The 26,277-nt window shown below is 43.7% G+C and overlaps 1 protein-coding gene across 4 annotated transcripts in view; it reads right to left on the reverse strand.

Moving 5' to 3' along the window:
- GALNT17 (polypeptide N-acetylgalactosaminyltransferase 17) overlaps positions 1-26,277 on the reverse strand; it is a 606,009-nt gene that overhangs the window by 119,414 nt on the left and 460,318 nt on the right. For all 4 annotated transcript variants that reach the window (XM_071095316.1, XM_011715329.3, XM_071095315.1 and 1 more), the window contains one exon: positions 23,861-23,978. In XM_071095316.1, the coding sequence (XP_070951417.1) occupies positions 23,861-23,978 (118 nt within the window). The remainder of the gene's footprint in view (positions 1-23,860; positions 23,979-26,277) is intronic.

Genomic DNA, 26,277 nt, shown 5'->3' on the forward strand with positions numbered 1-26,277 from the left:
AGTCAGCCAAGATCATGCCACTGCGCTCCAGCCTGGGCGACAGAGCAAGATTCCATCTCAAAAAACAAAAACAAAAATAAAACAAAACAAAACAAAAAACTTTTTTATAGAGATGGGATCTCACTATGTTGCCCAGGCTGGTCTCAAACTCCTAGCTGCAAGTGATTCTCCTACATGGACCTTCCACAGCACTGGAATTAGAGGTGTGAACCACCATGCCTGGCCCCTCTGCCATTTTGTTGTACACAGAAGGCAAAGCCTCAACCCTGGGTGGGTCTCCTCCAGCCCAAACTCTTGTCTTGAGTGTTGCTAGGGACCCTCATTGCAGGGAAGATGGGCCCTGATCACCACCCACAAGTGGTTCCCGCCTCTGTGCCGTGATTAAGGCAATTCCAATAGTCACAGTGAGTGTTTCACAGTTTAGCCACTCTCCTAAACCTCTGATCTTCCTTCTGCCTTTTTCTCGCAGCACATGACCACATCTTCCATTGCACAGAGAAAGCAGGGGCCATCTCCCACGAACCCGCTCATCTTCAGGGTTGCAAACTCAAACTGAAGAAACATCTCCATGCTCCCCTTCTTCCCCCCTATTTCACTAGAGGAGCCCTGACTTATCCTAAGGCAGTTCCTGCACCTGTACTCAGATTCCATCCTCTGTCTTTGCAGGTAATTTGCTGCACTGTTTATCGATAATCCTTTAACTCTCTTGTTTATTCAACCTTTCCCTCTCAAATGAGTCTTTCCTTTCCCTCTCAAACTGGGCTTCCAACATGCATGAGCTCTTGAATTAAAAAACAAAGCAGCAGGCCAGGTGCAGGGGCTCACGCCTGTAATCCCAGCACTTTGGGAGGCCGAGACGGGCGAATCATGAGGTCAGGAGTTTGAGACCAGCCTGGCCAACATGGTGAAACCCCGTCTCTACTAAAAATACAAAAAATTAGCTGGGTGTGGTGGTGGGCGCCTGTAATCCCATCTATTCAGGAGGCTGAGGCAGGAGAATTGCTTGAACCTGGGAGGCGGAGGTTGCAGTAAGCTGAGATCGCGCTACTACACTCCAGCTTAGGTGACAATGTGTGACTCCGTCTCAAACAAAAAAACAAAACAAAAAAATCAAGAAATCAATCCCATTTTCAATAGCTGCAAAGAATATAAAAAGCAAAACAAAGCAGATTAATCTCATGTTTGCCAACATCTACTCTCTTGCCCTTTATGGGATCTTCATCTCCCATTGATTCCTGCAGCAAATTGTCTTTTCCAAAGACAGGCACATTAGCATGTCATGTTGACCCTCCTCCACTGAGGGATGGGGTCATTGGAACTGGGAGAATATCTGTAGTTGTCTCGGCCAATGGAACGTGATGGCAGTGTTGCTGTCTGACCTTCTAGTTTGGTCATAACAGGCAATATGGTGTGTGTGTGTGTCTGTCTCAGTCTCTCTCTCCATGCATCTTAGGAGCCTGGAGCCAACACATATGAAGGATGGTGTCCTCAAAGCCATCATGCTGGGAAGACCAGGAGGAGAGGAACCATAGATACACAGAGAGAAATGCCCATGAAATCCTCACTGTTCCAGTCCAGCTGTTTAAATCTTTCAGGGTATCATGACTATCAATTCATCCTGGATTTTCTTTACTTTCCTTTTTTTTTTTTTTTTGAGATAATCTCCCTCTGTCTAACCCAGACTGGAGTGCAGTGACACCATCATAGGTCACTGTAGCCTCAAATTCCTGGCCTCAAGCCATCTTCCCACCTCCTTAGTAGCTGTGACTACAGACATGTGACACCATGCCCAGTTAAATTGTTATTATTATTATTTTTTGTACAGACAGGGTCTTGTTACGTCATCCCAGGCTGGTCTTAATTTCCTAGCCTCTAGTGATTCTCAGCTCTCGGCTTCCTAAAGTTCTAGGATTACAGGCATGGGCCACTGCACCCAACCCTCTTCCTCATCTCCTTTCTAGCTTTTGGTGGTGGCCATCAGTCTTTGGGGTTCCTTGGCTTGGAGCTACATCACCCTAATTTCTGACTCTGTTATCACATAGAGTTCTCCTCGTATGTCTGTGTCTCCCCCTCTCTTTATCACAGCACGAGTCACACTGGATTAGGGCCAATCCTACTGACTTCATGTTACCTAGATTACGTCTGCAGAGTCTCTATGCCCCAATAAGGCCACGTCCACAAGCACCAGGGGTAAGGACTTTAACATGTCTTTTGCAGGACACAATTAAACCCATAATACACTATTTCCTATCTGAATTCCTGGTGTACAGGAGAGATAACAATATGACTACTGTTATTTTAGACCATTTACTATTGGGCTATTTGCTTCATAGCTAGAACTGGAATATTGACCAACCTCCTCAAGCTCATCTCATTCCTCAATTGTCTGGTTCTCAAGAATTCCTGCCTGCCTCCTCCCCTTCTGCCTGGGCATGGATCTCTTCCTATCTTAACAGCTTTACTAGACTTTCTCGTGATAGCCTGGTTCTGGCTGGGCATGGTGGCTCATACTTGTAATCCCAGCACTTTGGGACGCAAGGCAGGTGGATCACTTGAGCTCAGGAGTTTGAGACCAGCCTGGGCAACAGGGAGAAACCCCGTCTCAACTAAAAATACAAAAATTAGCCAGGCATGGTGGTGCATGCCTGCGGTCCCAGCTACTCAGGAGGCTGAGGCAGGAGAATAGCTTGAACCCGGAAGGCGGAGATTGCAGTGAGCCGAGATTGTGCCACTGCACTCCAGCCTGGGTGGCAGAGCGAGACTCTATCTTTAAAAAATAAATAATCCTGGTTCTTTAGGTAGTTTGAGTACCTTTAGAGCTCCCTCCAGTCACACAGAGCAAACCCCAAACCTGCCCAGGTGTTCTCAGACTGAGGCCATCCACCCCAACTGGTCTCTATGTCTCCCCAGTAATTTTCCTTTGATAATTTTCCAAAAAGAGCCCCAAATTTCCCATTACCATTTAAGCCCAAAGAAATGGCTGATTTTCTGGGTGAGCAAAAAAAAGAGAACTTGATGTGTGTCAACAAGAGCCAAAACATTTTTTTCTTAAATGATAGCTTTTCACTGAAATCTGCACATTCCTTTGGCCTCTTACATCTGTAGAATGGACATTTGTAATTTCCCTACGTGGTTGTTCTTGTAGGAGGGCTGGAATCTGAATGTGCCCCCAAAAGTTTAGAAAAACAAAAGTCTAAAAGCAAGCTTAGAAAAATATGTGGTTTTAGTTCTTTCCATCTCTGTCACAAGGAGGAAGCACAAAGCTGTATTTCTAAACTTGAATACTTTAAAATTTATAGAGTTGTCCAATGCACAATGCATTCCCCTTTTAGATTTTTAAAAGGGAAGGGAATTCATTAGAAAATAATGAAACAGGTACCATTTTATTTTCTGTAAGGCAGATACTGGTTGCATATGGGTCTCCACTTGAAGAAGCTACCATCCATGACATTCTGCATATCTACAGACAGCAGCTTCAAGGATGAGAGTCAAAACTGGCAAGGGGCCGGGCACAGTGGTTCACGCCTGTAATCCCAGCACTTTTGGAGGCTGAGGCGGGCAGATCACGCGGTCAAGAGATAGAGACCATCCTGGCCAACAACCCCGTCTCTACCAAAAATACAAAAATTAGCTGGCCCACTGCAATCTCCGCCTTCCGGTTTCAAGCTATTCTCCTGCCTCAGCCTCCTGAGTAGCTGGGACCACAGGCATGCACCACCATGCCTGGCTAATTTTTGGTAGGCACCTGTAATCCCAGCTACTCGGGAGGCTGAGGCAGGAGAATAGCTTGAACCTGGGAGGCAGAGTTTGCAATGAGCCGAGATCACGCCACTGCACTCCAGCCTGGTGACAGAGCAAGACTGTCTCAAACAAAAAAAAAAGAAGAAAAAAATTGGCAAATCTATCCATGAAATTTCCATTTAGCTTTCTTGTCCCAAAACTAATTGTTTTTAAAACTTTATTATTATTATTATTATTATTATTTGCAACAAAGTCTTGGTCTGTTGCCCAGACTGCAGTGCAATGGTGCAATCATAGCTCCCTGCAGCCTCAACCACCTGAGGTTCAAGCAATCCTCCCACTTCAGCCTCCTGAGTAGCTGGGACTACAAGTGCGCACCACTACACCCAGCTAATTCTTTAAAGCTTTTGTAGAGGCAAGAGTCTCACTATGTTGCCCAGGCTGGTCTCAAACTCCTGGGCTCAAGCAATTCTCCCACCTCTCCCTCCCAAAGTGCTGGGATTATAGGCAATGCGCCACTATGCTCCACCTTAACTGGTTTAAGTAAGAGCTTCCACAATAATGATGGTCACTGGCATGAGCAGTTTTCTTGCTGAGCTAGGCTGGTATATAATAGTTAGAAAATGATGTTCAAGGAGAAATGTTTCCAGTCGGGGGAGCCCCAGCAGAAACCATCCAGGCTGAGAAAATCATGAAGAGATGTCAGAGGTGTTTTACGCATGAATCCAGGTTCCTCCGTGGGTCCTGAAGCTGAGGAATGGGTAGCCTTATTCTGCAGGCTTTTATTTTATTTTATTTTATTTTATGTTATTTTTGAAATGGAGTTTCGCTCTTGTCACCCAGGCCAGAATGCAGTGGCGTGATCTCAGCTCACTGCAACCTCCGCCTCCCAGGTTCCAGTGATTCTCCTGCCTCAGCCTCCCACATAGCTGGGATTACAGGCACTTGCCACTACAGCTGGCAGCCAGCTGGCACCCAAGCGTCATGCTGCAAAATGCATAGGAAAGACAGCATGGGCACCAGAAAGACCCTACCCATCTCAAGTGGCTCCTCTGAACCCAGTCTCTGCATTGCTTGGCCTGGTACGTCATTTTTCCTCTGGTCTTCCTGGCTCTCCAGTGCTTTGCCTTACACACTCCAGCCCTGATTCCTTCCTGCTCATGGCATCTCCTGCTTTGAGTGATAATCCAAACTCTTCCCACTGCCCACTTCCCTGGCCCTGGAAGCATCCACAGTTCCAGGCACAAACAGCATTGGTCCCACAGCACCACAGGCAACTGACAGACAGACAGCTCCATCTCTGCCCTTGGCATCTTTGTAAGAGAAGAGGAAATAAAACAATGACATTTCGGCAAGGCGCGGTGGCTCATGCCTGTAATCTCAGCACTCTGAGAGGCCGAGGCAGGCGGATCACCTGAGGTCAGGAGTTCGAGACCAGCCTGGGCAACATGGTGAAACTCCGTCTCTACTAAAAATACAAAAATTAGCCAGGCGTGGTGGCAGGTGCCTGTAATCCCAGCTACCCAGGAGGCTGAGGCAGGAGAATCACTGGAACCTAGCAGGCAGAGGCTGCAGTGAGCCAAGATCGCGCCACTGCACTCCAGCCTGGGTGACAGAGCGAGACTCCTTCTCAAAAACAAACACAAACAAACAAAGAAACAAACAACAGTGACATTTCTCAGACGAGCCCATTTCCAATGGGCCAAAAGATGGGAAATCATAGATAGATAACTTGGGCATGCCCAACAGGTTGCAAATACCCGAGGGGTTCACCAGACATGTGACTAATTTCCTGTAGAAGCCCTGAAAATATAAGAAATTGCAGTGGAGGTCCTGGAAGGATGAGCACATCACGGTGCCTATGGCTCTTTCACAGACATCTATCCAACTGCTGGATCCAGGGCTGAAGGGAGCAACTCAGGACCCTTACAGCTGTTTCTTGTGATTTGATATTCAACTGACCTAGAGCCAGATGTGGTGGTGGCTCACGCCTGTAATCCCAGCACTTCGGGAGGCCGAGGTGGGAAGATCACCTGAGGTCAAGAGTTCAAGACCAGCCTGGCCAACATGGCGAAACCCTGTCTTTACTAAAAATACAAAAATTAGTCGGTGTGATGGTGCGTGCCTGTAATCCCAGCTACTCAGGAGGCTGAGGCAGGAGAATTGCTTGAACGCATGAGGTGGAGGTTGCAGTGAGCCGAGATCAAGCCACTGCATTCCAACATGGGAGACAGAGCGAGATTCTGTCTCAAAACCAAACAAATGGCCAGGCGTGGTGGCTCATGCCTGTAATCCCAGCACTTTGGGAGGCCGAGGTGGGTGGTTCACTTGAGGTCAAGAGTTCGAGACCAGCCTGGCCAACATAGTGAAACCCTGTCTGTATTAAAAATACAAAAAATTAGCTGTGCTTGGTGGCGGGCACCTGTAATCCCACTTGTGCTTGGTGGCAGGCACCTGTAATTCCAGCTACTTGGGAGGCTGAGACTGGAGAATCGCTTGAACTTGGGAGGCGGAGGTTGCAGTGAGCCGAGATCGAGCCACTACACTCCAGCCTGGGCAACAAGAGTGAAACTCCATCTCAAAAAACCAACCAACCAAACAACAACAACAACAACAAAAGGAAAGTGCTATTCAAACATGCCTACATGGCCAGGGAACAAACAGTTGTGCCCTAAATAGAATAGGGGCAGGTTGAGTCCCCTCCCTTTTTCTGTAGAAATAGCAGAAAATGACAACAAGCACATCAGGATGTCATCTTCTAGGGCCTTGCCCCAGAAACCCAGAGCCATAAATCACCCACATCACTAAAGTCCCAACTGGAGAGGATGGTGTAAATTCAGGTTCACATTTATAGAGAATCAAATTATTGCCTTATTCCCAAGGAGATGAACGAGAGTGACAGGCTTTTTGGAGTTGTAAAAATAGATGGATGCTTCCTATAAAATAACTCACAGATGCCTACAATAATTTACAATAGATCTGGCAGGCTGGGAGCAGGCAAGTGAAATTCCAAACAGAATACCACACTATTTTCCAGTGGCAGAGTGAATGGTTTGGCTATTATGATAATACATTTCAGCAGGGCAAATATATCTCCCCTTAATAGAAATACATTAGACACCATTTATAAAAATATCAACATTGCAGTTCTATTTCTTGAACTATAACTTCGACATAAATATAACACAATTTATGGATGAGGAAATCCAATTTCATGCTGTTTCAAACACATTTTTGTTTATTACATAACTACAGTTCTCTATATATGAGATAGTGTAGTACATGAAATACATGTACGAGCATGGTCCCTATCTGCATGTCTACATAAAGATTATGAACATAATTATTGCAGATGGAATTGTTTTATGATATGCATTATATACAAGCAACATCCTTAGCACCTACCATATGACTACATCACTGTGTATCTGCAATATTGTCATAGTTATCCAGATGGTGGAAGAATAAAGTTCTCTGGATGAATAAATATTCAAGCAAGAGGTCGCACGCCACATAGAACTCGAGTTATGTAGATTTGGGTTGAGTTCTGGCTGTTCTATTTATTAGCTGTAAGACCTTGGACAAGTTGACTTCTGTCAATCCCAGTAGTATCTGTAAAATGGGTTCAATAATCAAAAATGCACAGAAATCTCACGAGCACTGAATAATGTAATGTTTATAAAGTGCTTACTACAGTGTCTGGCGTAGTGTTAATGCCAATCAACAGTAGGTATTACTTTTTTCTTTTTTTTTTTTAGAGACAGAGTCTCAGTTTGTCACCCAAGCTGGAGTGTAGTGTTATGATTAGAGCTCACTGCAGATTCAAACTCATGGGCTCAGGCCATCCTCCTGCCTCAGCCTCTTGAGTAGCTGTGACTACAGGGGCACACCACCATGGCTGGGTAACTTCTTTATGTTTTGTAGAGACGGGGCTCCCTATTTTGCCCAGGCTGGTTTTGAACTCCTGGGCTCAAGTGATTCTCCTGTCTTGGCCTCCCAAAGCACTGCGATTACAGGTGTGAACCACTGTGCCTGGCCAGGTATTACTTTTAAGTGCTCCTTCGTCCCGTTTAATGTAATAACATTTGTGTGAACTCATTCTCAAAACTGGTACCTGCCAGCTTGCCTTCGTAAGCTAAGTACTCTGAATACAGACTAACCATGGTGCAAAAAGTGCTTCTCAGTGAAAACTACAAAGAAGACCAGTCTATGGTTTCCCCTCATTGTGGCTTCTCTTTCCTTCTCCCAGCAGTCCATTCTGTTCTCTGCTACCTCCACACACTAATGATAGTGCTGGTGTTTCTTGACACTCACTTCCTACACTAGCTTTTTAAGGGCTCTGTACTGACCCTTATGTGGGCTATGTTTCCTCTCTGGCTCAGTTTTGGTATGCAAAGATTTAGTTTAACTTTGACAACCAATAGGATAATTTGGGGGAGGGAGGGTGGAGGATTTTTTCTTTCTTATGTCTGGAAGTTCTTGGATTTTTCCCCAATGCTGTAGCAATAACAGTAATCACTGAGTTTCCAGTTGGATTCATGAGACCAGCCACAGTGATGGTGGACTGGGACGAATTAACACACAAAACAAAGCCATGTTAAGCAGAAGTCCAGACCGGCAGCTTCTCTGGGAGTACGGGTTGTTGGACATTGCAGAACTGAAGGCCCAAGAGAGTGCTGGGTAGAATCAACCTAAAAGTGGAGTGTTTGGTGCATATGGCTGTGACTACACAGCAATGCCTAAAGAGTGCTCAAATTTTGGTCAACTGAGTTTAGTCAACTGACTTGTAACCTCAGTAGAAAAGAAAAAACAAAACTGAACTTAATTGTTCAATGCCATAGAGCTCTAATAGTCTCTATCAAGGAGGTGATATAACCACACAGAGAAAGTTATGTCAAATAATTTTAAAGACATTGGTTGTACATCTATAATGGAATATATCCTAGGGAAAAACAAACCATAAAGAAATATTAAACCTCATTCAATCAACTTGTTAGTATTCTTATTTTGAAACTATTATTTATATATTGTAGGATAAGTCAAATAAGAAATGATGTCAATAAGAGCCAAGACTTTCAGTGAAAAGTAAATATAAAATATAAGAAGTAAAAATCTGATAATTACAAATTTGAACAGAAGAGATTAGTATGAAATAATGATTTACCCTTCTCTTTCTAAAAAAAAAATCAGTATTGTCTAGCTTTGTTCATGGAAAAGGCTTAGATACAACAGCAACCTGGTAGCAATGAGCACCCTCACTGACAAGACTTCAGTCTCTAAATACCATTTTCCACTGGAAGGGACTGGGATTCTTCAGAGAAATGGCTAATTCCAGGTCTAGGATAGTAAATAACAAGATAAGACAGGAACTTCTTGTTGTGCGAGAAAGCAAGGATGTTCTACAAAGTGGCTGCTTAAGCCTTTTTGCAATCTTTTATTTTTGACTTTTAGGATTTATTACACATAATCTGCATAAGATTCCTTCATCAGTTACAGGCATTATGAGTATTTTCCCCAGCATGTGGCTTGGCTATTCATTTTTTAATACTTTGTTTAGATGAGCTGAAAGTTACATTTCAATTAAGTCAAATTTATCATTTTTTCTTTGTTAGTGTTTTTTTTTTTAATGTGTTCAGTCCAAAAAAGTAGTGCCCACAGCAAGATACTCTCCTGTTTTCAGCAGGGCCTTTTATGATCACAGACCTAAATGTAAAAGATAGAACCCTAAGGCTTGTGGAAGAAAATACATAAGATAATGAACAGACAAGCCACAGACAGTAGAAAAATATTCACATAGTACATATCTCTGAAAAAGTAATAGTACCCAGAATACATACCATAGACCCCTGGAAATCAACAACAAAATGAAAAGACATGATGTTTAAAAATGGACAAAAGGAGATACACAAATTAACTATAAGCTCAAAAAAGGTGCTCATCCTCCTTCAAGGAAGTGTAAATTAAAACCATACTGAAGTACCCCTTCAAAGGGTAAAGAGGAGGCCAGGTGTGGTGGCTCATACCTGCTATTGCAGCACTTTTGGAGGCTGAGGAAGGCAGATCACTTGAGGCCAAAAGTTCGAGACCGGCCTGGCCAACATGGTGAAATCCCATGTCTACTAAAAATAGAAAAATTAGCCTTGGTGTGGTGGTGTGCGCCTATAGTCTCAGCTACTCAGAAGGCTGAGGCAGGAGAATCGCTTGAACCCAGGAGGCAGAGGTTGCAGTGAGCCAAGATCACGCCATGGCACTCTAGCCCGGGCAACAGAGTGACTTTGTTTCAAAAAGGAAAAAAGAAAAAAAAGCAGGTAGAGAGGAGAAAGGAGGAAGACAGCTTCATTAATGGGTACAAACATACAGTCTGATAAAAGAAACAAGACCTAGTGTTTGATAGGTCAGTAGGGTGACTATTGTACACCATTATCTTTTATATATTTCAAAATAGCTAGAAGAGAATGAATGTTTTTAGAATAAAGTCAAATATTTGTGATGGTAAATATCCCAATTACACTGACTTGATCTTTACAAATTATATGAACATATTGAATTATCACATGTACCCCCAAAATATGTACATCTATTATGTATCAATAAAAATAAATAAATAAAAGTATCCTTTCGGTGTGCCATGCAATTAAAAAAAAAACCCTGCTAGGTTTGTTAAAATAAATTCTGACAATACCAAATATTGCCATAGAGGTGGAACAGTGGAAAATGGCACATTTTGGATACCTGATTGACAGTTTCTTTAAAAGTTGAACACAGATCCTCTAGATATTCCAGCTATTCAAATCCTAGGTATTTACCCAAGCAAAATCTAAACATATGTTCATAAAAGACTTGTATACGAATGCTCGTACCAGTGCCAAATTGGAAACAATCCTACTACTATTCCTCAGTAGGACAATGAATAAAAAAATTGTCATATATTGACTCAAAGAAATATTTCTCAGTAAACAACGAAGACTGAGTTGCTGATAGATACACACAACAGCAACCTGGAAAATCTCACAAACATTCCTTTAGTTGAAAGAAGTCAGATATAATAGAGACTATAAGGTGTGATTCCATTTATGTGACGTTCTGGAACAGACAAAACTAATCTATGGTGATAAAAATCAGGGCCAGGTGTGGTGGCTCACGCCTGTAATCCCAGCACTTTGGGAGGTTGAGGAGGGTGGATCACCTGAGGTCAGGAGTTCACGACTAGCCTGGCCAACATGGTGAAACCCCACCTATACTAAAATACAAAAATTAGCCGGGTGTGGTGGCAGGCGCCTGTAGTCCCAGCTAATTGGGAGGGTGAGGCAGGACAATTGCTTGAACCTGGGATGCAGAGGTTGCAATGAGCCAAGATCGTGCCACTGCACTCCAGCCTGGGTGAGTGAGACTCCGTCTCAGAAAAAGAAAAAAAAAATCAGAAAATGCTTGCTGGGGTGGGGATGAGGAAAGAACCGATAGGAAAAAGGGACTCTCTCAAGCAACAGAAATGTCCAATGTCAGGTTTTCAGAGGTGATTATAGGGGTGTATATTCATCAGACTGTGAAATTCATCAGACTGAAGACTGGCAATCTGTACATTGGATTGTATTAAATTATGCTTTAATAAAAGTAAATATGGAGTGGGCAAAAAATGAATAATGACAATGGCTTTAGACACATAAAATATTTATTTTAAAAAAAGCCTTGAGTCCATATTATTGAGGAAAAAAAAAAGCAAACCTCATTGGTCATCTTAGGAGGTTGCTATGACACCAACTCATTATTCTAAAGATGTTTAAATAAAATGAAGAAATCAAGCATTTATCCTGCTTTTCTGGTTTGAACTGTATTTCAGAATATACAAATAGTTGAAGAGGAAAAGTTATTTTTAATAGAAGAATTACAGCTTATAAATGCAGAATGAGTGTAGAATCTAAAAATCACCATTCTGTAGGCCCTAATGAACTAATGGGTGTAGGCAGTGATCATTGGTAGTTGCTAAAACCATTAATTAGGTGAAAGATTGATGGGGAGCTTTATAATGAATCAATTAGGCTGACAACACCTGAACCTGCTGTTGAATCCTAACAGTGAGATACAGTGAGATAACCAGACCCCATGTATCTCCCGATGTCATGCACTAGGGAATTCATAGCAGAGCCTGAAGTGTTCCTGCCAAAAAGAAAGAAAGGAAAAAATAAAGGAAGAAGTAATCAACCTTGTAGATCTAATTACAGCTTAGAAAAAAATAAAAAGAAGATTAAAGGAACAAGTTAAAGACATCAAGAAAAATCAGTCTGCTAAATCTAGATTGTGTGAAATTGAACAGGACAAATGACTTGGTTTCTTTGACAAATGAATGACATGAAATTAACAAAGGTGAGAAGAAATGTTGCAGATTGAAAGATACTTTCGAGACAGACCAGCCAAATGCAATGTGTAGACCTTGTTGGGATTCTTATTTGAGTAAGTCGACTATCAAAACAAATTTTTTTGAGAAAAAATAACCGAGTTTTGAGAAATATTTTGGAGAAAACATGGACTGGGTAATGGATTTTCCAAAGTATAATTTTATGTCGAGACTATGTTTTTAAAGAGTCTTTATGTGTTGGCAATGCACTCTAAAGTATTTATAGATGGAATGAGACGATGTCTGGGGATTTGCTTTTAAAAAGTCAATGAGCAGTAACTGAAAAAAACAGCAAAATGTTAATATTTGTTAAAGCTGAATGATCAGTACATTTGGATTCATTATACTGTGCTATCTTTGTGTACGTTTCAAGTTTTCCATCAAAAATGCTGAATTAAAATAAAAGAAATTAGCATAACACGTAATGACTGAATTCTTCATTTTCCAGTTTGTTTTGAAGGGAAAAAAAACAGTGAGACAAAATAATCTAAACCTCTCATCCACTCAGGGGAGAATTTCCAGCCTGTATAAAATTTACAATTACAGAATTTAAAAAACTCTAAGAAGGAGGCCGTTTTTTGTTTGTTTGTTTGTTTCTTTTGAAATGGAGTCTTGCTTTGTCTCCCAGAGTGCGGAGGCGCAATCTCGGCTCACTGCAACCTTTGCCTCCCAGGTTCAAGCAATTGTCCTGCCTCAGCCTCCCGAGCAGCTGAGACTACAGGCACGTGCCACCACGCCTGGCTAATTTTTTGTATTTTTTTTTTTTTTTTTTAGTAGTGACGGGGTTTCACCGTGTTAGCCAGGATGGTCTCCACCTCCTGACCTCGTGATCCACCCGCCTAGGCCTCCCAAAGTGCTGGGATTACAGGCGTGAGCGACCGTGCCTGGCCAGGAGGAAGTTTTATTCTACAACTGACTTCACGGTCCTGGACATCGTTTGGAAGGTCTCTTGAGGAAGGGTTGTTTGGTGTGGTGTGTTGTGAGTGTGTGCATGTGTGTTCATGCACGTGCATGTTATAGCCTTCTACATAGATTAGCCTGTTACTCTTAAGAGGACGGCAATGCATTTTAATAGAGATAGCAAAATGGCCCTGCTATCTAATGCCAGAGAATCTGTTTAATTTTTCCCCTTTTTCCATGTCCAATAAAACTTCGTTCTGTACTGAGGCTGAGTAAGTTGTGTAACAGTGAAAGCTGGAAGAAAAAGGTGCCACTGCAGAGACAACCTTACAGGTAAGCAGCTCATCAGCTGCAGCTCTAGGGAGGGGCAATGGGAGCCTCACTATCTCTTCCTGGCAGGTGACATAGAGGCAAACAGGTGGCTGGGTGCGGTGGCTCACACCTGTAATCCCAGCACTTTGGGAGGCCGAGGCGGGCAGATCATGAGGTCAGGAAATTGAGACCATCCTGGCTAACATGGTGAAACCCCGTGAAAGATGTGAAAGTTGTAAACATTTTGAAAAACTAAGTTTCTTTTCCCCAGAATTATTTTGGGAGGGGGGAAAAAAAGATGATAGGCTTCAATTTTTTAAAATCCTACTTTCCTAATTTATTTTATTTTATTTTTTATTTCCATAGGTTATTGGGGAACCGGGGGTGTTTGGTTACCTGAGTAAGGTCTTTAGTGGTGATTTGTGAGATTTTGGTGCACCCGTCACCCAAGCACTATACATGGCACCCTATTTGTAGTCTTTTTTCCCTCACCCCCTTCCCACCCTTTCCCCTCGGGGGGAAAGCCATTGTGTTATTCTTACTCCTTTGCATCCTCATAGCTTAGCTCTCACTTATGAGCAAGAACACACGATGTTTGGTTTTCCATTCCTGAGTTACTTCACTTAGAATAATAGTCTCCAATCTCATTCATGTTGCTGCAAATGCCATTAATTCATTCCTTTCTATGGCTAAGTAGTATTCCACTGAATATATACACTACAGATTCTTTTTTTTTTTTTTTGAGACAGAGTCTTGCTCTATCACCAGACTGGAGTGCAGTGGCACGATCTTGGCTCACTGCAACCTCCGCCTCCTGGGTTCAAGAGAGTCCCCTTCCTCAGCCTCCCGAGTAGCTGGGTCTACAGGTGCACGTCACCATGTACAGCTATTTCATTTTTTATTTTTATTTTTGTATTTTTAGTAGAGACAGTGTTTCACCATGTTGGCCAGGATGGTATTGATCTCCTGACCTCGTGATCTGCCTGCCTTGGCCTCCCAAAGTGCTGGGATTACAGGTATGAGGCACCGCGCCTGGCCATCACAGATTCTCTATCCACTCTTTGATTGATGGGCATTTGGGTTGGTTCCACATTTTTGCAATTACGAACTGTGCTGCTACAAACGTGTGTGCAAGTATCTTTTTTGTATAATGACTTCTTTTCCTCTGGGTAGATAACAGTAGTGGGATTGCTGGATCAAATGGTAGTTCTACTTTTAGTTCTTTAAGGAATCTCCACCCTGTTTTTCATAGTGATTGTTGTAGTTTACATTCCCACCAGGTATAACACATATGGCCACTACCTGCTGTAACTTACACGCTCAAACCATAGCAGGAATCCCTATGTCCTTGCTCCCCTAAGTCAGCCCACACCCTAAGCACTGTGACCTTGCAAACTCCAGGGCAGAATGGAGAACAGCCAACACTTGTTCTGGTACCCCTCTGCCAAATCCCACTCTTGGCCAGAGTCTCTTCCCAGTCCTGTGTTCCCTTGACATCTCACTGTCAGGTTAGAGAGAACTGCTACTCCTCAAACTCAACATTTCTAAAACGGAACTTACTCATGTCCCCACTGACAAACCTACCCTACCAGAGTCGTCTATGTAGGGGACTGGTCAGTTGGTGGGAAACCTGGGAGGCACCCTTAATAATCCCTTCTCATTCGCTCCTCTCATTCAGTGGACCACCACTGATATAATTTGCCTCTGTCTCCCCACCCAAATCCCATCTTGAATTGTAATCCAAATTGTAATCCGCACGCAATGAAGGAGGGACCTGGTAAGAGGTTATTGGATCATGGGGGCAGTTTCCCCCAGGCTGTTCTCATGATAGTGAGTGAATTCTCACGAGATCCGACACTTTAAATGTGGCCGGGCGCAGTGGCTCACGGCTGTAATCCTAGCGCTTTGGGAGGCCAAGGCGGGTGGATCACATGAGGCCAGGAGTTCAAGACCAGCCTGGCCATCATGGTGAAACCCCATCTCTACTAAAAATACAAAAATTAGCCGAGCATGGTAGTGCACGTCTGTAATCCCAGTCACTTGGGAGGCTGAAGCATGAGAATCACTTGAGCCCAGGAGACGGAGGTGAGCTGAGACTATAGTGAGCTGAGACTGAGCCACTGCACTCCAGCCTGGGCGACAGGGCAAGAGACTATGTCTCAATCAAAACAAAACAAAACAAAACAAAACAAAACAAAACAAAACAAAACAAAACAAAAAAGTTTTAGCACTTCCTCCCTTGCTTGGTCTCTCTCTTGCCACCATCTAAAACATGCCTTGATTCCCCTTCCCCTTCTACCATGATTGTAAGTTTCCTGAGGCCTCCCCAGCTATGTGGAACTGTGAGTCAATAAACTCTCTTTTGTTTATAAATTACCCAGTCTCAGGTATGTCTTTAAAGCCGTGTAAGAACAGACTAATACAACCACGCTCTGTCTATCACACCTCCTAAAAGGCACCGGTGCATCCAAGTCTATCTCAGGCTTAGTGCTCCCTCCTTGGCTTAATCCCCACACATGCAAATGCCTCCGGGCTGGCCTGGGGTGTCTCAGAAACATGAGATTTATCACATAATCTTTCCACCTTCTCCCAAACCTCCTCCAACAGTGCTCCTTAGAGAACAGCACCACTATTCCCCACCTGTTCAGCTTGGACTCCCACTTCTCTTCTTCCCCTGCATATACTCAATCTCCAGGTCTTGTCTCTTCTACTTCCTGAATTTGTCCATTCCTCTCCCACTGTCACAACCATATAGGTCAAGCCCCTCCTCACCAGCTTTTCCTGAGTGTAGGCAGCTTTATCATCCATTTTCCACATGGCTGTCATAGCTATCTTTTTAGTAAAAAGAAAAGTCTAATCCTCTTCTTTTAAATCCCCTCAAGGGTGGTAAGTAATGGGTACTTGAGACTATCTATGTCCTACCTACCTATCTATCTATCTATCTATCTATCTATCTATCTATCTATCTATCTATCTATCTATTATCTATCTTTCATCCATCTATCATCTATCAATTTATCATCTATTTATATATCATCTGTCTAATCTATCATCTATATCTATCTTTATTCATCTATCATCTACATCTATCATCCATTTATCTAATCTGTCATCTATATAATCTATCAAACTATCATCTATTTATCTGTCTATATAATCAGTCTGTCATCTCTATGTATATCTAGCTATTCATCAATCATCTATCTAATCAATCACCTCTATGTATCTAATCTATATCTCATCTATCTATATCATCTATCCATCTATCTGCTATCTCTATTATCAATCTAATCTATCACCTATCAATCTTTCCATACCTATCTATATGTTTAATCTAATCTATCATCATTCTATCCCTCTATCATTATATCTATCTTTCTATCCATCTATCATCTCTATCATCTATATCTCTATTATCTACTATATCATTAATCTATCATCTATCTCTGTCATCCATCTATCCATCCATCCATCCATCCATCCATCTCTCTCTCTCTCTAATCTATCTATGTATCTATCATCTCTCTCTCTCTCCCCCCATTCCTACCTACCTACCTACCTATTTATCTACCTAACCTACCTATCTAAAATGTCCACAGTGATCCTTAAGGAAAAGCCAACTTTCTGCTTATCAATCCTCAAAATCTGGGCCCCACCTTGATTGTTGTCGCTGAATCTAAGACATTTTCCTCCCCCTTTCTCTGCTCCAGCCATCCTGAACTCCCAAGGTTCTCAGGACACATTTATCTCTCAGAATTCAAAATCTTTGCAGATGTTTTTCTCTCTGTCTAGAATATTCTTCCTTGCACACCTCCTTCTTTGCTTATCTACATTAAACTCATTTTAAAATTCTTAAATAGCATTTCTGTAGGGAGGTTCCTTCCAACTCCCTAGACTAGGCTATATTCCCTTACTATATTTTTCCATAGCATTGCTCTATCTTGTCTTTTCACACTCATCACAGTGCTATTTGTTTAATGAACAGCATTTCTGTCTGACTATAAATTTCATGGAGATAGAGACTCCATGTATTGACTGTGGTAGCCCCAGTGGAAATGCCTGCTGGGCTACAGAAGGCACTCACCAAGTTTCCATTATAATCAGAAGTATTCAGTTGAACTGTTGGCCTCTCCATGAAAGACCAGTTTGTGAAATCTCAAGTCTCACTCTATACTTGGGCAAGACCAGGAACTTTGCTTTGAACTGTATCACAGATAAACTTGGGCTTTTTTTTTTTTTTTTTGAGGCGGTGTCTTGCTCTGTCGCCCAGGCTGGAGTGCAGTGGCGCGATCTCAGCTCACTGCAAGCTCCGCCTCCCGAGTTCCCGCCATTCTCCTGCCTCAGCCTCCCAAGTAGTTGGGACTACAGGCGCCCGCCACCATGCCCGGCTAATTTTTTTTGTCTTTTTTGGTAGAGAAGGGATTTCACCGTGTTAGCCAGGATGGTCTCTATCTCCTGACCTCGTGATCCACCCGCCTCGGCCTCCCAAAGTGCTGGCATTACAGGCATGAGCCACCGTGCCCGGTCCCGTATTAATTTTTTAAACTTCAACTTTTGTTTTAGATTCAGAGGATACACGGGCAAGTTTCTCACATGGGTGTAGTGTGTGATGCTGAGCTTTGGGGGAACCACTGATCCCATCACTCAGGCAGTGAACATAGTACCCAATAGGTAGTTTTTCAACCTGTGGCCGCTGTGTCTCCCCACTCTAGTGGTCTCTGGTGTCTGTTGTTCCCATCTTTATGTCCATGGGTACCCAATGTTTAGTTCCCATGTGTAAGTGAGAACATGTGGTATTTGGTTTTCTGTTATTGCATTAATTCACTTAGGATAATGGCCTTTCACTATCCATGCTGCTGCAAAGGACACGGTTTCAATCTTTTTTATGGTTGCATAGTATTCTGTGGTGTCTGTGTACCACATTTTCTTTATCCAATCCACTGTTGACAGCACCTGGTTGATTCTATGTCTTTGCCATTGCGAGTATCACTGTGATGAACATATGAATGCAGATGTCTTTTTGGTAGAATGGCTATTATTAACAAATCAAGACCGTGAGCCGTGGCTCATGCCTGTAGTCCCAGCACTTCAGGAGACCGAGGCGGGCAGATCACTTAAGGTCAGAAGTTCGAGACCAGCCTGGGCAAGACAGGGAAATCCTGTCTCTACTAAAAATACAAAAATTAGCTGGGTCTGGTGTGCGCCTATAGTCCCAGCTACTCGGGAGGCTGAGGCAGGAGAATCACTTGAACCTGGGAGGCAGAGGTTGCAGCGAGCTGAGATCGTGCCACTGCACTCCAGCCTGGGCGACACAGCAAGACTCTGTCTCAAAAACACACACACACACACACACACACACACACACACACAAAGTTAAAAAACAACAGATGTTGGCAAGGCTGCAGAAAACAGGAACACTTGTACACTGCTGGTGGGAATGTAAATTACTTTACCACTGTGGAAAACAGTGTAGAGATTTCTCACAAAACTTAGAACTACCATTCAACTCAGCAATCCCATTACTGGATATATACCCAAAATAAGTAAATCATTCTCACAAATGTTATAGTAATTCAATGCACCCACACAGGAATTCTGCGTTTTATTCAGTCCATGGGATTCATGATAAAGCCAAGACATCCTTTGGTAGTCTGGGGATCTGGAAGTGTGTCTCCCTTGTCTTCCTTTAGAAAGAACTTCCCAGCAAGATGCAACAGTCTTGGGTGCCATGTTTTTATGTAAGAGAACAGAAGAAGAGAATGCCTTTTCTTCGTAAATGGACTGATATATTGGAGAAAGACTTTACGTCATTTAAAAGTAACCTATCTTTTCTTCTGTCCTTGGAGAATTTTTTTTTCTCTCTTAACATTTAGACGCGTTACTATAATACGCTTTGTTAATAGTTTCTGATTACTATTACTCAGAGCAAGATGAAACCTTCCAATTTCCATCTCATTTATTTTTTCAATTCTGGCTTTTTTAAATGTCCTTTTCTGTATTGATTGTTTTGGTCACAGGCAAGCTGCCTTTCACGCAGGCCAGAGCCCTAGAGTCAACTGTTATTTTTGTTCAGGGTAAGACTTTCTATTCTTGTGTTCTTGTGACAGATCTTTACTTACTGAGGATGGAATTAAAAAGTAACAAAAAATTTCAAAGATAGAAAGATCACAGACTGACCCATTTCTTGGATTAAAAAAAATCAAGAAAATAGTGTTCTCGCATTAAAATTTTTCCATTGAATGAAAGTATAGGGTTTTGGGTCATTACTTATAGGTAAGCTTGTATATGTAAATGTATGTATGTACACTACATGAAAATTATATATACGCAGGTATATATATTTACATAAAGCCCTGCTTCTTTATTCAGGTGGTGGGGATGGATTTCTTTTTTTTTTTTTTTTTTTTTGAGACGGAGTCTCGCTCTGCCGCCCAGGCTGGAGTGCAGTGGCCGGATCTCAGCTCACTGCAAGCTCCGCCTCCCGGGTTCACGCCATTCTCCTGCCTCAGCCTCCTGAGTAGCTGGGACTACAGGCGCCCGCCACCGCGCCCGGCTAGTTTTTTGTATTTTTTAGTAGAGACGGGGTTTCACCGTGTTAGCCAGGATGGTCTCGATCTCCTGACCTCGTGATCCGCCCGTCTTGGCCTCCCAAAGTGCTGGGATTACAGGCTTCAGCCACCGCGCCCGGCCGGGGATGGATTTCTTAAGAACGCATTTCTTATGCAACTCATTTGAGCTCTAAGCAGTACAAAATAGCACAAAATGAAAGGAGAAGTAGTATTGTCTCTGAAGCGCCTTGTGTATATTATTCCATTTGAAAAAGGGAGCTCTGTCATCAGGAACCCTGTAGTCACCTGGCCGAGGCACCTGTACATCAAGTTAAAAAGGTAGTAGATGCTGGTGCCTACAGGGCTCTGGCTGTGTAGGCTGGAGTAAGAAGAAAGGACTCACTCTGGGCCAGTGTGGTCATGGAGGGACACCTGGAGAAGGGATTAGAAAGAGGTGGATTCTCCCTTAGGCTCCTTTCTACTAAAAGGCCATGCATGTGCCAGGAAGTTGGCTAAACCTAGAGGTAGACCAGTAGCTCTCCAACAAGGGCACGTAACTGTTACCTGGTGGGGTGGGAGGGCTTGGTAAACACAGGGAGCTGGACTCCCTGCCACTCTGGAGTTTCTGGTTCAGTAGGTCTGGGATGGGGCCCAAGAATTTTCACTTCTAACAAGTTCCCAGGTGAGGTGAATGCTGATTGGAAACATGAGAACCAGAGAATTCTGTGTAGACTCGGAACCCAGGCCTTTGCCTTTCTGCAACCAACAGCACCCAATCCCACTTTAAGAACTGGCAGAAAACCAAGGCTTATGTCAAGATCAGCTTGCAGCCTGCAGGATGATGTGGTTTATGGAAAGTTAAGAGGCAAAATTATTCCCCCATCTCCAGCTGCTGGAGATGCCTGGAAGTACTGTAAGAGGCAGGTAATTACACTCTAGGGGGACATCTATGACCCTGAGGCAACTGACACTTTAATAAAGACCCACCCTGAGCGGCAGGGGAGCTGAATTGTCATGCAGGAGACAAAGCCAGGGAGAAATTGCCTGGGGGCAGACTGGGCTCTGCAGGAACCGTTCATTCCAGCCCATCAACAAGGAGTGAGGAATCCCCAAACTGCTTTCCACAACAGCTGAAAGAACTTAAAACAGAATTACCATTTGACCCAGTAATCTCATTTACTACTGGTTATAGAACCAAAAGAATACAAATCATTCTACCATAAAGACACATGCACACGTATGTTCATTGCAGCACTATTCACAATAGTGAAGACATGGAATCAACTTAAATGCCCATCAATGGCAGACTGGGTAAAGAGAGTGTTGTACATGTACGCAATGGAATACTGCACAGCTGTAAGAAGGAGGAGATCATGGATGGAGCTGGAGGCGATTATCCTAATCGAATTAATGCAGAAACATCCAACCAAATACCGTGTGTTTTCACGTATAAGTGGGAGCTGAACATTGAGCACAGATCGTCACAAAGAAAGGAACCATAGACACTGGGGCCTTCTTGAGGGCAGAAGTTGGGAGGAAGGTGAGGATCAAACAACTACCTATCAGATACTATGCTTATTACCTGGGTAATAATCTGTGCACCAATCTGCGCTCATTGAGGTGTCAATTACCAATACAGGTAATACACAATTCACCTATATAATAAACCTGCACATGAACCCCTCAACCTAAAACCAAAGTTAAAAGAAGAAAAATAAAAAATAAAATAGACCAGGCGTAGTGGCTCAAGCTTGTAATTCAAGCACTTTGGGAGGCCGAGGGGGGTGGATCACAAGGTCAGGAGATCGAGACCATCCTGGCTACCACGGTGAAACCCCGTCTCTACTAAAAATACAAAAACAAAATTAGCCAGGTGTAGTGGCGGGCGCCTGTAGTCCCAGCTGCTCGGGAGGCTAAGGCAGGAGACTGGCGTGAACCCAGGAGGTGGAGCTTGCAGTGAGCCGAGATTGCACCACTACACTCCAGCCTGGGCAACAAAGCGAGACTCCTTCTCAAAAAATTAATTAATTAATTTAATTAAATAAAGGCCAGGCATGGGGGCTCATGCCTGTAATCCCAGCATTTTGGGAGGTCGAGGCAGGAAGATCACCTGAGGTCAGGAGTTCAAGACCAGTCTGGCCAACATGGTGAAATCCCATCTCTACTAAAAATATAAAAAATAGCCAGGTGCAGTGGCACGTGCCTGTAATCCCAGCTATTTGGGAGGCTGAGGCAGGAGAATCACTTGAATCTGGGAGAAGGAGGCTGCGGTGAGCCGAGATCATGCCACTGCACTCCAGCCTGGGCAACAAAGCTAGACTTCATCTCAAATAAAATAAAATAAATAAATAAAAAACAAAAAATAGGGAGTGAAAGGAGAATGTATGTGATCCCACAATCTGGTGGTACAGGGGCGTTGGTGGACAGGACTGTGCTGCTGGGGAAGAACCCAGGAGCCCCCTCCTTGCTTCAGGGATCAGAGACAGCCACACAGTCCTGCCTGCTAAGCAGTTCCCACCACTACCACCAAGCCTGCAGAGCCTCACACTCAGACCTTTCCTGCCAGGTGACTGCAAAACAAAATGAATCATTTCTGGAGATCCAATGTACAGCATGGTGGCCACAGTTAATGATACGGTATTGTAGACTTTTAATTTCCTAAGAGGATAGATCTTAAATTAGATCTTCTCACCAGCCCCCACACACAGTGGTAATTAGATGGAGGTAATGGATGTGTCAATTAGCGTGATTTTGGTGCTCGTTTCACAATGTATATGTATATCCAAACCTCACCTCACCTGTACACCTTAAACATGTAGTTTTTGTTTTGTTTTGTTTTGGTTTGGTTTTTGTTGTTGTTGTTGTTTTTGTATGAGACAGAGTCTTGCTCTGTCACCTGGGCTGGAGTGCAATGGCATAATCGTGGCTCACTGAAGCCTTGAACTCCTGGGCTCAAGCGATCCTCTTGCTTCAGCCTCCTGAGTAGCTGGGACTACAGGTTCACACAACCACACCTGGCTAATTTTTTATCTTTTGTAGAGTTGGTGGTTTTGTTATGTCACCCAGGCTGGTTTTGAACTCCTGGGCTCAAGTGACCCTCCTGACTTGGTTTCCCAAGTCACTGGGATTATACGTGTGAGCTAATTTTTTATTTTTTGTAGAGACAGTGTCTCGCTATTTTGCCCAGCCTGATTTGAACTCCTGGGCTCATGTGATCCTCCTGACTCGGCTTCCCAAGTCACTGGGATTACAGGTGTGAGCCACCAAAATCTGTATATGTCAATAACATCTCAATAAAGCTGTTAAAAATAAATCTGCGGGTGTAAAAACTAAACCACAAATGCCTTTGTTAGAGAGACAGGGTCTCTCTTGCTCTGTTGCCCAGGCTGGAGTGCAGTGGTGCCATCATAGCTCACTGCAGCCTCGAACTCCTGGGCTCAAGCCATCCTCCTACCTCACTCTCCAGAGTAGCTGGGACACAGACATGCACCACCACGCTTGGCTAATTTTTCATTTTTTGTAGAGACAGGGTCTTACTCTGCTGCCCAGGCTTGTCTTGAATGCCTGGCCTTAAGTGATCCTACCACCATGGCCTCCTAAAGCGTTGGGATTACGGGCATAAGCCACTGTGCCTGGCCTAAAAATATTAATTTAAGGAGATCATTTAAGAAACATTTAAGAAGAGAACAAAACTGAATGGGAGTGGGAACCACCCTCTCCAGCTAATACCCAGAGTGGGTTGTCATGGCATGAAATCTATCAGCCAACATTTAGAGAGGGGAAAGCCTAGGTTTCCCTACCTAAGGAGGGGTGACAATGCAGCTCATGCATCTCCCAGGGACAGAGCGGAGTAAACGAATCTGTCATTCATCAGCTGTAAGAAGCTTTAAATACACCCCACAGATGATCAAGCAGCTCTGCTCACAAACGTGGACACACCAAGAGGAAGGGACACCATGTCACAAACCTTGATTCCTAGTTCAATATTTTCTCCTCCGTACACATCCATGCCAGGATCCAGAAGACCGATTTCACCGAAGAACTTCCTGTTGACCACAAACGAGCAGCCTATCATGGCTGGGGTCCTGCGGGAGGGAGAAAGAAAGGAAGCTCATTGAGGTGTCGGCACCAGAAGCCCTTCCATTGGTACCGTCCTAGCATATACTGGGTTCCAGCCTAGCAAATCAAGTCACTTCCCTCAATTCCCACACCTCCTCTCTCTGTAAGTTTTTTTTTTTTTTTTTTTTTTAAGTCGGAGTTTGCTCTTGTTGCCCAGGCTGGAGTGCAGTGGTACGATCTTGGCTCACGGCAACCTCTGCCTTCCGGGTTCAAGCGACTCTCCTGCCTCAACCTCCTGAGTAGCTGGGATTACAGGCATGTGCCACCATACCCGGCTAATTTTGTATTTTTAGTAGAGATGGGGTTTCTCCATGTTGGTTAGGCTGGTCTCGAACTCCCCACCTCAGGTGATCCGCCTGCCTCAGCCTCCCAGAGTGCTGGGTTTATAGGCTTAGTCACCGAGCCTTAGCTTCAGAAGCATCTAGGGATAATGCGGCTCACTCGTAGATGGTGTAAGGGCTGGTCTCATGTATACATGGCATCTGCACACATAGGAAGTGGTCCCTGCTGCACTCTGTTGACAGCTGAGTGATAGGATGGGGATCCTTGTGCAGTCCCAAAGAAGCTTGGAGGTGGGAAGCAAGATGCATCACTCCCCACCCCAGGAGAAAGAGAATGAGCAAGCTAGGAGTGCAACGGGAAACTGGAGAGAATGAGATTGCAAACAAGGGCTCCAATCTCCATGTTATGGTGGGAGAAAGTGAACCAGGGTGGCGTCTTTAGAAAAGGGTGAAGACTCAGGGAGGAAACACATCCTAGTCCCTAGAGGTATCCATCAGAAACGGCAAGGAGACCACCCCAGCCCGCAGAGAGGAGGTCTCAGCAGGAGAGACAGAGAGCATCTGTAGAGTAACCATGAAGTCAGGACAAAGGATTCTTTTATTTTCATATAAATTCATCCCCTTGGTTGTTTCTTCCTGGGAAGGCTAAAGGCACAAGTTGACCTATTGAAAATTAGAGACAAGAATCAGGTGAGGCAACCTGTCAGAACAACTATTATTAAAAAGTAAAAAAGGCCGGGCGCAGCGGCTCACGCCTGTAATCCCAGCAGTTTGGGAGGCCGAGACGGGTGGATCACGAGGTCAGGAGATCGAGACCATCCTGGCTAACACGGTGAAACCCCATCTCTATTAAAAATACAAAAAAATTAGCTGGGTGCGGTGGCGGGCACCTGTAGTCGCAGCTACTCAGGAGGCTGAGGCAGGAGAATGGCGTGAACCTGGGAAGTGGAGCTTGCAGTGAGCCAAGATTGTGCCACTGTACTCCAGCCTGGACGACAAAGTGAGACTCTGTCTCAAAAAAAAAAAAAAAAAAAAAGAATAGAAAAAAGAAAAAAAGGAAAAGTAAAAAAAAAAAAAAAAAAAAACCCAACAAAACCAAACGAAAACACACCAGATGTTGGTAAGGTTGTGGAGAAAAGGAAACACTTATACACTGTGGCTGGCAGTGTAAAACAGTTTAGCCCCTGTGGAAAGCAGTTTGGAGATTTCTCAAAGAACTGAAAATAGAACTCCCATCCAACCAAGCAATCCCATTAATGGGTATATACCCAAAGGAAAATAAATCCTTCTACCAAAAAGACACCTGTATCCCCATGTTCATTGCAGCAATATTCACAATAGCAAAATCATGAAATCAACCCAGATGCTCATCAATGGTGGACTGGATGAAGAAAATGTGGTGCATATACACCATGGAATACTATACAGCCAGAAAAAAGGAATAGCATTGTGCCCTTTGCTGCAGCATGGACACAGGTGTTCAACACTAGCATGGAAAAGTTGTTTCCCAGATTTCAGTCCAGGGATCAACTTCATCAGCATCAACCCAGCAACTCCTTAGAAAATGCTGCTTCTGGCTGGGCTAACAAGCAAATTAATGCAGGAACAGAAAATTAAATACCATATGTTCTCACTTGTAAGTGAGAGTGAAACATTGGGTACACACAGGCTTAAAGATGGTAACAATAGACAGGAACTCCAAAAGCAGGTAGGGAGGGAGAGGGGAGAGTTGAAAAACTACGTATTAGGTACTCTGTTCACAATTTAGGTGATGGGATCAACAGACGCCCAAACTTCAGCATCACTCAATACACCCATGTATCAAATCTGCACATGTACCTCTTGTATCCAAAATTCTTTTTTTTTTTTTTTTTGAAACGGAGTCTCGCTCTGTCGCCCAGGCTGGAGTGCAGTAGCCGGATCTCAGCTCACTGCAAGCTCCGCCTCCCGGGTTTACCCCGTTCTCCTGCCTCAGCCTCCCGAG

This window comes from Macaca nemestrina, chromosome 4, assembly GCF_043159975.1.
Source record: "Macaca nemestrina isolate mMacNem1 chromosome 4, mMacNem.hap1, whole genome shotgun sequence".
In the NCBI taxonomy this organism is placed as follows: Eukaryota; Metazoa; Chordata; class Mammalia; order Primates; family Cercopithecidae; genus Macaca; species Macaca nemestrina.